General features: G+C 44.2%; 1 protein-coding gene across 2 annotated transcripts in view; it reads right to left on the bottom strand.

Moving 5' to 3' along the window:
- KIAA0232 (KIAA0232 ortholog) overlaps positions 1-13,810 on the bottom strand; it is a 106,274-nt gene that overhangs the window by 40,199 nt on the left and 52,265 nt on the right. For both annotated transcript variants that reach the window (XM_074951727.1, XM_074951729.1), the window contains exon 3: positions 12,050-12,187. In XM_074951727.1, coding sequence (XP_074807828.1) covers positions 12,050-12,187 — 138 coding nt within the window. The remainder of the gene's footprint in view (positions 1-12,049; positions 12,188-13,810) is intronic.

The following is a 13,810-nucleotide window of genomic DNA, read 5'->3' as shown; positions in this document are numbered from 1 at the left end:
CTTAAAGGTGTCTAGGGTGCATGGTGTAGCCAGACAGCCAGCTCCCCCCCCCCCCCCTCAGACCAGCATTGCGGAAGCCAAAACAGGGCACTTAACAAATTCCAGCACAGCCTTTGAAGCTGTGAAAAGCACAGGTGTGCTGCTACAGTGTGCCTCTGGGAACATATACAACGATTAGGCTCACAGCAGGCAGAGGCGCTGTGACAGACATGGCTCTTAGCCCCTACTAAATAGCATGATGCACACACACCAACATCCTAGGTGGGAAAATATTTACCCTAATAAAAGGAATGTCTGGTAGTCGAAACTTATTGTTTCTCTCCCTTGCAAGTGTGAACTACTCTTGCGAGAGCTGGCGTCGCCCAGACAGACCAGCCCCAATTTGGCATAAGAAAGGAGAAAGAGAATAAAGGAGTACAGAGGTATAAGTAGGGGACCTACAGCACCATGATTTTGGAGTGCTTTTCACTATCTATCTGCTGGTCAGATAAGTGACAGCCTCCCAAGGCTTCTGCAGCTAAGAGGGTCCCTAAGCCTTGTCCCTTATTCGTCTTTCCGCGGAATTGAGTGACCGATCCTGGCTTGGCACCGCTGGAATCGAGAGATGCAAGGAGGGTAAGAAGCACCCACACCTGATCTCCTATCTTTAGTGTACACATATTTTGAAATAGAGCTCTATACTTTGTTTTCTTTCTTTGGGATTGTAGCTTCAGTTTTGTAACTTGTTTGTGTGTGTGTAAGCAGTGTCAGGGTGAGCTCCACCCTGACATCTGGTGGTGAGGTGTGGCAAGTTGTGGAAAAAAAAAAAAACTTTAGGGGCTGATCTCATTTGCATAGGCACACCCACCCCGCCTAGACTGAGGCCATAGCTGCCCAAATGGTCACTTCGGCTGCTGTGGGATCCCCAGTGTCTCTGTTATTGGGGCAGGAAGAATAAATTGTTATTACCCTGATTATGGGAACTGTGCTTGGAACTGTACTTGGCCTTTTGCTATGATGGAGGGACTCACCATCAACTAAGTAGCACTCGCTAGGCAAGGGTCATGGGTTCCAAAACTGTGTGAATGGAGAGAGACTTGAGACAGGTATTAGTACCTGGTGGTGTGGGCCCCTTTGTGAGGGCCTGAAGCACCAATTGCACCTCTGTCTCTCTCCACTGTGGAATGTCAGAGCTAATTTTGGGTCTATTAAGAGTCTTGCTACAGGTACTGTGCTGCATTCACTTTGGCCTTAAGGTGCACCAGCACTAAGGCCCCCACTACTATGAGCTGAAATCACTAAGAGCTGAAATCACTGAGCACTGTGTCAAGTAGTGGGGAGCCAGAAGATCTAGAGTGCAGCGGTGTGTTCGTGAGACGGCGAGCTGTGCGGAGTGGAGCCGGTCGTGGTGGAGCGGAGCCGTCTGTGAGACAGCGGTGTGTTCGTGAGACGGTGAGCTGAGCAGAGCGGAGCCATTCATGAGACAGCGAGCTGTTCTTGAGACAGCGAGCGGTGCAGAGCAGAGCCGGTCGTGGTGGAGTGGAGCCGTTGGTGAGACAGCGGTGTGTTCGTGAGACGGTGAGCTGAGCAGAGCTGTTCGTGAGACGGTGAGCGGTGCAGAGCGGAGCGGGTCGTGAGACAGCGTAGCAGAGCAGAGCCCTGTGGGGCAGTCAGCTTCAGGACACGTAAGGTGCCCCTTACCCCTTTCCCCCACACACAGGCACATTTTAGCCAGACTGGGGAGTAACACTATGCAGATGAACTTTTGAACTCTGGGGCTGGACTTTTTGGACTTTGGGTGATTTGTGGATTGCTGGACTCAAGAGACAATTGGGTGCTGGGACTCAAGAACCCGAGGGAAAGGGGCATGCCCCAATTTGCTTGGGGTGGTTTTTTTTGCTCATGGGTTGTGTTATGAATCCTGTTGGTGGTGTTTCCCCAACATAATGCCACATTGTTTCTCTCTGTTATTAAAAGGCTTTTTGCTACACTCAGACTATGTGCTTGCGAGAGGGGAAGTATTGCCTCTTGGAGGCGCCCAGTGGGGGTGGTATATATTTGTCCCAGGTCACTGGGTGGGGGCTCGAGCCGGTTTGCATTGTGTTATTGGAATGGATCCCCTAGATATTGAACCCGGCCCTTGTTGCTGCCAACTCTGATGGGCAGAAGGGCTACATGTGTAACATCTCTACATTTAAATAAGTAGGCACTAGCAATTTTGTAACCACATGATTAGAATCTAGTTTAATAAATTTTGGTAACCATTTATGCATAAGCCTGACTTGTTTCTCTGGTTTACTGTAAAGCAGCCAACACAATTAAAGAACCTCAGCCGTTTTGGCTATAAAGCCTGGCCATTAGGTGAGAGTACTAAGAGCCTAGCGTTGAGTTGTGCCGCCTCCACGGGGCAAACTCTTGGGGCACCTGTCAGTCAATCCTGACTGCCCGCTGCGAAGGAGCTCTGAGCTCTAGCAGTTAAAGTCACGGGTGTGGAGAGGCTCTTAGTGCTGCCATTGGGGCACCTGTCAGTCAGTGTTGACTGCCCGCTGCGAAGGAGCTCTGAGCTCTAGCAGTTAAAGTCACGGGTGGTTAGGACCTTGGGGCATCCGTCAGCCTAGCCCGGGCTGCCCGCCGCGAAGGGACAGTGCGTCCTAGCGGTTAAAGTCACGGATGGTATAAACGGGCATAGCTGGCACCTCACCAAACATCCCTGGCCATCGGCTAACACATGGTAGCCCCATCTCTTCACCATGTGTCTTGGGGAGACCAATGGCACCAGACTCAACTGTCCCCTTTGCACTGCCAAAGTCGATGGTGCTGACTCCAAAGCTCCCTGTGCCAGGTGCTCCTCCCTGGGACACACCCCATTGTCCGATTCCGAAGGAGTGGGTCTCGAAGGCGGAGATCCACTCCTAACCTGCTTTTGGTGCCACTGCTGTGGCACCCAGCAATGGGACCAGTGCTGGACAGTTCCCAACAGCTTGGCCACCGGGGAGTGGCAGTGCCGCAGGTCTCTGTGTCCTTCCGCGGTGTCGCTTCTGCCACGGATGGCGCAGCGCTCCACTGATGAACTCGGTGCCGGGTCTTGCCACACCAAGGAGGACTGCAGTCTCAGAGCCACCTCCATAAGCAGCTGCTTTAAATGGAAGTCCGGTCCTTTTTTGTTCTAGGGCGAAACCCTTTACAAATCCTGCACCTATCAGCTTGGTGTGCCTCCTCCAGACACTTTATACAAGCGTCGTGGGGGTCGCCCGTTGGCATGGGCTTATTGCAGGACTTGCAGGGTTTGAACTCTTGGGACCAAGGCATGCCCCGAGTCTCCAAGGGGAGATAGGCAGTCGGGGTGGAGAGCAGTGTTCCCTCTAATTTTTTCACATCCATGTGTGGAATGAATTTTGTTATGTGCACCAATATAGAGGTGATGTGTGATACATCACCTCTATATTGGTGTACATAACAAAATTCATGTGGTGGGGGTGGGGCCAAGGGGTTTGGCGTGTCGGAGGGGGCTCAGGACTGGGGCAGAGGATTCGCGTACAGGGGTGTGAGGGCAGCTGGGGGTGCGGGCTTTGGGGTGGGTCTGGGGATGAGGGGTTTGGGGTGCAGGAGTGTACTCTGTGGCTACAGCGGGGAGAGAGGATTCCCCCCATATCTCTCTCCCCACAGCAGCACCTCTCCCCACCTCGACAGCTCCAGGGCTGGGGCTACAGAATAGGCACCCCTGCCCCAATAGGTCTGGGCCGGGGCTGGGTTCAGACCGGTGGAGAGGCGCCCGGGCAGCGCCTGGAGCAGGTCCGGGCCGCAGCAGGCTGGTGGCCGGGCTAGGATTGAGGCTGGGGTGCCCCTCCCCTGGCCAGTCCCCAGCAGGTCCCAGGATGGGTTCCACGAATGCCTGCACAGCACTAAATAGGCTGCTGCGCGGCCACACAGCTTACAGGGATCTTAGGTGGAAGGGAAACCCCCACTCCCAACAGCTTGCCACTAATAACTAAATACAAGTACAACTAACACTACAACAACAAACTGAAAGGCTAGGAGAATGGGAGGAGAACTTGCTAGCAAGCCACCACAGTTCCAATGACCATCACTGGCAGTAAGAAGGAACTGAGGTGCCGCCAAGTCAGCAGGGTCATATATTGAGTGCCATCGAGGCACCACTCCAGGGGGCTTCACAGCCAATCCAACGGGTTGATAGATGTAGGTTTCATTTTTAGAAGGTACACACTATACATTTTTAAAGTGATTTATTTTGAAAACTTTTCAGATTAGTTTTACAGCTATATCAGAAACTGAATGATTGTTTGGTTATTTCATTTACCAAAGGTAATTGAAGCAGATATTTATGAAGTCATTGGGAGGTGAACTATCTCCAATTCAACCGGTTAATCATTAATATCTGGAGGATTTTCTTGCCATGCTGTATTAGAAGGAGAACATCACCAGACAGACATTTAAAATTGTTTTATTTAACTAAAACTACAACGTTATGTATTCTGGATTTTTTTTCTTCAACAGCAAACATATAATATTTTAACAAAACAAGTATATGAATTTTTGAATTTAATTAAACATTCACATTTTTTAAAATCAGGTTTGTTTTTGTTAAAATTGTTTTTAACTAAGATAGTTAAATGAAATGTTTAAAAAAAATTAAATCAACTATGTCAGCCAGGTCAACACGAGAAACTTAAAATATTGGCTTTTGCAGCTAACACAGTTGTCTTCACCTTCATTTTCCTGTTTGCTCATAATCTGGAAAAGAAAAACAAGCTTTCCTGCTTTTTCAGGTCCCAAACTATTTCTCAATTTGGAATGAATTAGTCCAAAGGAAGAAAATATTCTTTCTATACCAGCAGAAGAAGCTACTGTTGTTAAAAGTGAGATTATCACTTCAACAGTCTCTGAATCCAACTGCTTAAGTGACTTCCACCAGTTCACTGGTGTGACTTTCTTTACAACATTAGCAGCAAACATATATTTCTTGAATGGTTCTTATTCCCAAACTGGTTCTCTTTTGCGGCCTGCTGCCATTATAGGTTTTCCCTTCTATTGAGAGAATGTTATAGTAGATCTCAAATCAATGAAGGCTACCCTCAGAAAGACCTCAAGACTTCTGGAATATGCTGTTCAAATAGTTTCACTTTTGTTTCTACTGCCTGTCCCTCCCTTCTCACATTTATCTCCAGACTTCTTCTCCTTGTCCAGATCTATTCCACCCCCAACACTCCCAAAACTTTGCACTTTTAGAGAAAGGTAAGGGATTGACTCTGTGTACACAAATTTGCAGACGGACAATAGGGTAGAGGTCTGTTATTTCTCACCTCTATATATTATTTATTTAAAACCATTTTTGCTGTTAACAAGCATGTTACCTCTGGAGACACAAATGCACAGTTTGAGAACTGCAAAACTAAGCATCACTGATGGTATCTTCTAGACTGAGCACTGAGTCCAACGGGGTAGATAGAAAGATTAACCTAAATAATCCATACAGAAGCCCCTGGAACCCCATAAGATTGGGTCCCTAATCCATGAACTACTGAAACTCATTTACAAAACTTTTCTTAAATATTACATGAATATATTGTCTCATACTATAGAATTAGAATTTCTAAACCCTCTTCCATGATGAGATATCTTTGAGCTATAATGTATCTTAATTAAAACTATCTTTAGATTGCTTTTTGAGGGGAAAAACCTTTTTATCAAAAATTTCGATTTAAATAAAAAAATCCGATTTAAATAAAAAATTCTGATTTTTTAAATTTTTTTTTAAAAAATCATTGATTTTTATCCACCCTACCCAGCAGTTATTTTATCACATGTAGAAAACACAACATTTTTTTTGAACTTTACATCACCTATCCACATTCTCACATGCACTCATTAACAGGTGCTATAAACTGTTTGGTCTTCTCCTGTTAAAATATTTAATACAGAAGATGTCCAGTCTCTATCAACCCTGATGAAGAGGAAGCCTGTTTGAAACCTTTCAATTTCATTGACTTGTGGATGTACTCTCTCTCTACACACACACACACAAAATGGGTCCTGGAACTTCCCTTTCTGTTACAGATGAACATTTAAATATTAAGTTTAACAGAAAAAATATATATGTATAAAATCTGATTTTCTACTAACAATTAGGAAACTAATTAACAATTTTAATACATCCATTTTAGTGATTTATGATTATAAAATAAGAAAATAAAGAACTGGCAAACATAAGTAAAAACAAAATAAATGTATCCAACTCTTGTTTCAATTACACCTTCCACTCTCAGAGACAGAGCCACCAAGCAATTCCTTTCTTGTTCACGCAAATGACATGAGAGATCAGGGATGCTGCTCCCCACCGAAAAAAACACAGCCATTAATGCTCTTTGAGCTATAAGAGCCAGCTAATCCACTCCCCAGTGCTGGTGTATATCCATAACTACAAAGTGAAATTTAAGATTTTAATAAGTGTCATTATGCAAGTCTACTGCTATATAGGCAGTGCAGAGACTTCAATGGTGGCTGGGGCCTGGGCAAGAACCCTTGCAAGAGCAGGTGAGGGTTGTAGAAAGAACAACCTGTCACACAGTATATACTATAGAAGACGTAGGGAGATGACTGATTCTGTACCCAGATTTCATACATCATACAGGGACATAAAGAGCTCTCACAGACTCCTAAGACAACTAATTAAACAATTTAATGTTAGGATACAGACATTCAGGCCTGTCTGTAAAGGCCTATACTCTAAGAATTTATATATTCTTATCATTTAGCTAGTTATAGAGGTATAAAAGAAAGAAAGAATTAAAATCACTGTCTGCTGGTGTAAGGTCCTTCTCTTACTGTGACAGCCTGAGGCCCTGTTCTTAGGCTAAGGCCTTTGGCTGAGCAGCAGAGGCAGCCATAAGCTGGGAAGCGAGCGGTCACATCCTTACATTCCAAACTAGTCACATTGAAAGAAGGTGCTAGTGGGCTGTTAGGAATAAAATCCTGCCCTGATAATGCCCATCGCCTCCAGAAAAAGGGAAGTGCCTAGAAGATGTAAAAGGAAACTTAGTTTGATAGCATCCTGTCTGGCAAGAACTCACTTATCAATAGCTGCGATGTGAAATCCTCATTTCTGTGTTTGTTCTATCACTGTAGTCCCCATTTCCCTATTGTTTGTCTGTATAACCTCTGTCTGGTTCTGTGATTGTGTCTGTCTGCTGTATAATTAATTTTGCTGGGTGTAAACTAATTAAGGTGGTGGGATATAATTGGTTAAATAATCATGTTACAATATGTTAGGATTGGTTAGTTAAATTTCAGGAAAATGATTGGTTAAGCTATAGCTAAGCAGAACTCAAGTTTTACTATATAGTCTGCAGTCAATCAGGAATGGGGGGGAATGTGAACAGGGAATGGGGGTGGGGAACACTAGGGAAGGAAATTGGAATCATGCTTGCTGGAAATTCACTCCAATAAACATCAAATTGTTTGCACCTTTGGACTTTGGGTATTGTTGCTCTCTGTTCATGCAAGAAGGATCAGGGAAGTAAGTGGGTGAAGGAATAAGCCCCCTAACATCTTGGTGCCAGTGACTTGGATGCATCGCATCAGATAGGTGAGTGGCAGCCTGTAAGTCCCCCTCCCCAACAGTCCGCGCAGCTGCTTGGAGGGGGTATAGTGAACTCTCGTGATGGTAGTTGCGGGTTCTGGCAAGCCAGGGTAAAGGATTTTTTGGATAAATGGATAAGGATGAACCAGGGCCCATACCAGGTGCAGGGGTCAACCTGGGATGAGATTAAAAAGGAAATGGAGGAAGTGGGATGGAAGTGGGATGGCCGCCAGAGGGATGGCGGGTGGATGAGGAGCCCACGCTCCTTTGGTCTATGGTAGTGGAAGAAGGTCCCTGCCCATTGGGACTGAATACCTTCCAGGGAAAGGAGGCACTTCAGTCTCCTTGTGAGAGGTTTGAAGTAAGGGCAGCATTATGGGAAGCTGCCAGTAATCTTTCAAATTAGGTGCTGCTTCAGCAAGGGCTGCTGAAGGGTTGTAAATTAGTTAGGGGTGGTTAAAGATGATTTGGCACAACAGGGTTTAAAGTCAAAAGCAGAGTTAACAGACTACCTTTAGAGACTGGAGCTGGGACTTGGCCCTGAGGGAGTGGAAAGAAAGGAAAAAAAAAAAAGTTTCAAAATGCAAAATGGCAGGGTTTGCAGGAGCAGGTAACAACCCCCACTCTTCTCCCAGAGCCAGAATGAGAACCTGGGGATAAGGGTTTCCAACTGTTTCAACCCAGGGAGCCTACTCTTGGCTCAGAGCTAACTATGTCCTTTTCTTCTTTTCCTTCTTCTTTTTCTCGGTTTACTTAATTTGCTGCTGATAGCCTATACTTTAAACTGACCTGACCGGCTTAATTGGTTTCTTTCCACCTCTTCCCCCTCATCTCCCCCTGCCTTTCCACACTTTGTTTTTCTGAACTTTTAATGGAGGGTACTTTGGATACTTATGTGAAATGTTTTTGGTTATTTTGGACAAAGTATGACAGAGGTCTGCTGTATTCCACTGGAATTTTTGGAGTAAAAGATCCATGGGCATCCATGGAGACAAATGTTTTACTATCTTAAAGAAGTGAGCGAAAAGTTACAAATAGCTTTTGCAAAAATTGATAATACAGGATTTGGAGGAAAGTAAATATTTGGGAGTTGTGGAAATGGTAAAAGGTAACTGTTGTGAAGATGTTAAAAAAGTAACAGTTGTGGTGTTACAAGAAGGAAGTTTTTGCTGAATGATCAAACCCAGTTATATAAAGGTAACTGTATGTGCAACTCTGTGCAGTCATATTGGATTGAAGCTTGGTAATGAAATTATCCAAGGGGCTCAGGTAGAGTGGCTACTACCACCACTATCCCCCAGAAGCCTTTACAGCTATTCTGAAGGAAAATGGGCCCTTTCCCCACAGAAATGGTCTATAAGGGACTGCTGCAGGCAGCAGGCAGAGAAATAATCTGATCAAAATTATGTAACTATTGGGTAATGTAATCAAAATCACTAAAGAATGTAAGGGGTTTCTATTGGAACTTAACTTGGATGCCCCTGGTTGTGTCTAGTTGTACAAGATGGGAGTGTAATAGGGGTACAGTTGTGTAAAAGAGTAATCAGAGTGCAAGAAATGTTAGGCAAAAGAGAATTTTGTGTGTGTGCATAGGAAAAAGAAAAGGAACAGGGGAGCAATGATGGAAACACTAAGCCTTGGGGTGGCTCTGGGGGATCGGACTGTCGCTTTGGTGGGTGTGCATGAAAACTCTGTGGGCATGGGGGAGGCAGTTACACCTTGTGTAAAATTAATATGGCTAATATAATGTTATGAAGGTTAAACTATATGGAAGGAATGTGCATTTTCCCAGGACGTGTGCAGTGTATATTGGAGAAGGGGTAAAAGAAATGCAAATAAAACATGGTACTTAAATAAAATCCTAATAGGGCTCCAAAAGGAGCCACAATAGGTTGTGCTTTCTTTTTCAGATGTGTGTGTGTTTTGGAGCAGGAGATGAAAGTGGAAAGTAATCAGAACTCTAGTGGAAGTGGAATGTGTCCCTTTTAAGACAGTCTCTGAGCTGCTAATAGCTTTGGATCCAAAAGCAAGCTAGAAAGCCTCTGTGTAAATGCAAATTACCTAGCTGATGGGCACAAAGGAGCTGAAAATAATGAATACATCTGGTCAGCAAACAAGCTACTAGAAGACTCAGATTATGGCCCTCCAGTAAAGGGAGGTGAAAAAAGAAAAAACAAGTCAAGCTTAAAAATAAGGGGAACAGGTTAACCTAAGGTAGGTGTGTGAGTGTGAGTGTGTGCAGTGCTAAAATCTAAAGCTGTCTATTACCTGAGAATAAACTTAAAGCTTGGTACAGCAGAGAAACTATTGCAGACCTGGTCAGTTGTACAAGAGGGGAAACTGAGGTACACCACCTCATGAATTTCATAAATGACCAGTTTTCAGAGTAGCAGCCGTGTTAGTCTGTATTCGCAAAAAGAAAAGGAGTACTTGTGGCACCTTAGAGACTAAAAAATTTTTGAGCATAAGCTTTCGTGAGCTACAACTCACTTCATCGGATGCATTCAGCAGTGAGTGGGGTAATTCACTAGCCTGACTACAGAACAAAGTAAGGACAGCCTGGAGGTAATTCTTCTGTTTTTCCTGCAATTAGCAAGGAAATTTGTAAAAGGAAGTGGTATTATTATTAAGCAATAATTTGTCCCCACTAGGGGGTAGTGGAAATTGTTTCTTTTGTTTTTCAGACACTCTACAAGTGGCGCCAGCAGAAGAATAACTCAGAATACCATGGATCTATGTTTTGTGGTGTTTGTCTGTGGTGTTTGTCTTGTTGCTAGCATTGTTGTGTTTTAATGAACAAAAAACCTCATGACGTGGGTGGGGGATGGCTTCAAAAGGCTGACCTTGGGGGGAAGATGTGTATGGGAATGCAAAATGCTCAACTAGGAGGCCAGCACCTGTGTAATAGCTACCATGGTACCTGGAAATGGAACAGCAACTAAGGTGGTCCCTACAAGCCCTATGGAAATAATGAGAAGGGGAGGAGCTCACTGGGAATCAATGGAGGGGTGTGTAAAATTGTGTAAATCAACAGAAGATGTTTGGATGTGCCCCTCTCCTATGACTATGGAGGAGCAGGATCAATGGCCTATGCAAGGGGTGAACAATTGGGTATATTGTGTATAAGGTGTTTTGCTGGGAATGTACATATTACTGGGGGCACAATTACACCAGCCCATAACCAAACTACACACTTCTACATGCTGCTATCTGAACTTTGGTACACAAATGGATCTATGAATCTTATTGCTGTAAATAATCAAACCAGGGCATACGGCCTGATTCCATACCAAGTGGTCAAGCTGGTTTGGACAATATCACATTTCTCTGTGAACATTCAGTGGACTTATGATATGGACAAAAGCATGCAAAAATTGCAGGAGCAGCTTCTTACAACTGCCAGCAACTGGACACACACAATCTTGACCCTGTCAAAGGAGGAGGGGCAGTGTTTTGGGGGTGTCTTGGATGTTGGACCATACTGCAATGGTCAGGACTCAGTCTTGCTGTGGATTTTGTACTGTTAACTGTACTTGTGTTATGTTGCATAGGGAGATAACCTATAAGTAATGTAGTAAGCCCTCCAAACCCTACAGTGTACTAGACAATCCGGACCCAACCCTCTCGGGCCCACTATGATGGGAAGTCTGGAACACTAATTGGAATAGGTGTGGTATGCCCGTACGAGAGAAGGTGCAGGGCACTATACTACACAAGGGGCAGTGGGAAAAATGGAATATCGACACCTTCCACCTTGATGCCTGGCCCTATCAGGAAAAGTGTCGCCATATGTCCTATGCTTTTCCAGGGATACCTGGGCAGGAGGATCCCAAAAGAAAAAGGGGGGGAAAAAAGGGGTGGAGTGTTAGGATATAGATATTCAGGCCTGTCTGTAAAGGCCTATACTCTAAGAATTTAGGTGTATTCTTATCACTTAGCTAGTTATAGAGGTATAAAAGAAAGAATCAAAATCAATGCCAGTGTAAGGTCCTTCTCTTACTGTGACAGCCTGAGGCCCTGTTCTTAGGCTAAGGCCTTTGGCTAAGCAGCAGAGGCAGCCATAAGCTGGGAAGCGAGCGGTCACATCCTTACATTCCAAACTAGTCAAATTGAAAGAAGGTGCTTTGGAATCATGTTTTGCTAAGGGCAGGAATAGGAACACGGACACAGGTAAGGCTCTGTGGTGTCAGAGCTGGGAAGGGGGACACTAAGGAAGGAAACTGGAATCATGCTTGCTGGAAGTTCATCCCAACAAACATCGAATTGTTTGCACCTTTGGACTTCAGATATTGTTGCTCTCTGTTCATGCAAGAAGGATCAGGGAAGTAAGTGGGTGAAGGAATAAGACCCCTAACATCTAACTCAAGTAAAAAGTCCATTTATTAAAAGGCTAAACACCACAAGTTAATATAGCCAGTTTGGAAGAACATTACAGTATTCTATTAAAGAATCAACTAAATAATCCAAACTTACTTCATCAGAAGCAGAGCGAAGACACTGGACAGCTGCCTGTTTTTTCATTTCCTCTAGTGTTAGATCAGAACACTTTTTCTTACTCTTTCCCCATTTCTTGTAAGCTCTTTTTTCCCAGCCCAGGAAGATGTCATTCTCCTAAAATAAGTTAAAGGAAAAAGGATCAAATTTATCTGAAAGAAGATTTCATTAAACATAATTTATAACACTTATATAATCCTCTCAACACCCACATGAAATGAGTAGACAGCTATCATTTCAGATCTGAGATAAATGAGGTAGAGAGAAGTTTGTCTCCCAATACCTTGCTTAGTCCAGTAGACCATGCTGTTTCTTGAGACTCAGGATATACCTACACTGCAATCTCAACGGTGACTGCATCACAGGCGGAGGTACCTTTGCTAACTTTACCAGCACTAGCATGCCACATCTCCACTATAGCTATTTTTAGCTATATTAGCACAGGTATGTCTACCCTTGCGGCCATCACACTTTGGATTGCAGTGTAGACGTACCCTTAGTTGCGTGAACTTGACTGTGATACCTCATTGAAAAATATCTTCCCTTACAATACCTGAAAGGAAAATTTACGAATCTGAAATAAGCTTTTAGCACCCATTTGCTGAGAAGCTGTTCCATTAACAGTTAAAGCAATGAGAATAAACATCTGGAACTGACAACAGCAGATAAGATGGGGAAGACAAGGGGGCAGAAACATTGCTGATGTACAATATTATAGCCTACATTTTAAAGTGCTCTCTTTCCTTAACATTAATCTGTGTCTTTTTTAAAATTCTCAACTATTTACGCTTCATTGAACAGCTACTTAGAATGATCTTTAATAGCCTATGTCAACCCATTTTTATGTTTACTCCAGGTTATACTTAACTACTTGTATTATCTTATAGTTAAGGCTATGTTTTAGTCACGGATATTTTTAGTAAAAGTCATGGACAGGTCACGGGCAGTAAACAAAAATTCACGGCTCATGACCTGTCCCGGCCAATGGGAGCTGTGGGGGCAGTTGCCTGCAGGCAGAGCTGCCTGGCCATGCCTCCGCCTAGCAGGTGAGCGAGGGGGATTTTGCCACTTCCGGGGAGCCCCCCCAGGTAAGCTCCGAACAAGAGGGTTGCGGGGTCCCGAGACTGTCCCAGCAGTGGCCAGTGCAGCGGGTGCAGGAGCTGCTGGAGCTGCCCTGAGCCATGGAAAGTCACAGAATCTGTGACAAACTCACAGCCCTACTTATAGTTCTGTCCCTGTTTAACACATGCTACTCAGTAAATATTTCCTTTTATCACTTAAAAGCTAAGGAAAAAACAATAGTTTTGCTACAGACTAACTTCATTTTCCAGCACTCTCACAACTTGTTCACATTTGACTATGACAATCAGGGTCCAGACACTTCTAGGGGAGAACAGGGGGTCTCTGAATCCCAAAGAATAAACAACTGACTCAACTGGTTGTGTGTAATGTTATCGTGTACAAAAACATGTCAAGTAAGGTCTTTTATGAAAGCTTGTCATGTTCTGAAATTGATGACCATTAGCAGATATGTATACAGGTTATGGTCATGAAAATATGACTGTGTGTATAATATATATCTAAAGAATGTGTGCATGTAGTTGCATCACCAGAGAGAGAAATTGTAACCATGATGCAACTACAGCATCACCTCACAACATGGGTAATGTAGCAATGATGCAGCAAGAGACACCTCCTGAGGGGGGTCAACAAGCATGCGGACAAGGGGGATCCAGTGGA

Source organism: Natator depressus, chromosome 4, assembly GCF_965152275.1.
Source record: "Natator depressus isolate rNatDep1 chromosome 4, rNatDep2.hap1, whole genome shotgun sequence".
NCBI classification, from domain to species: Eukaryota; Metazoa; Chordata; order Testudines; family Cheloniidae; genus Natator; species Natator depressus.
The sequence above is the reverse complement of the archived record's forward strand: the minus strand, read 5'-3'. Positions and strand labels throughout refer to the sequence as shown.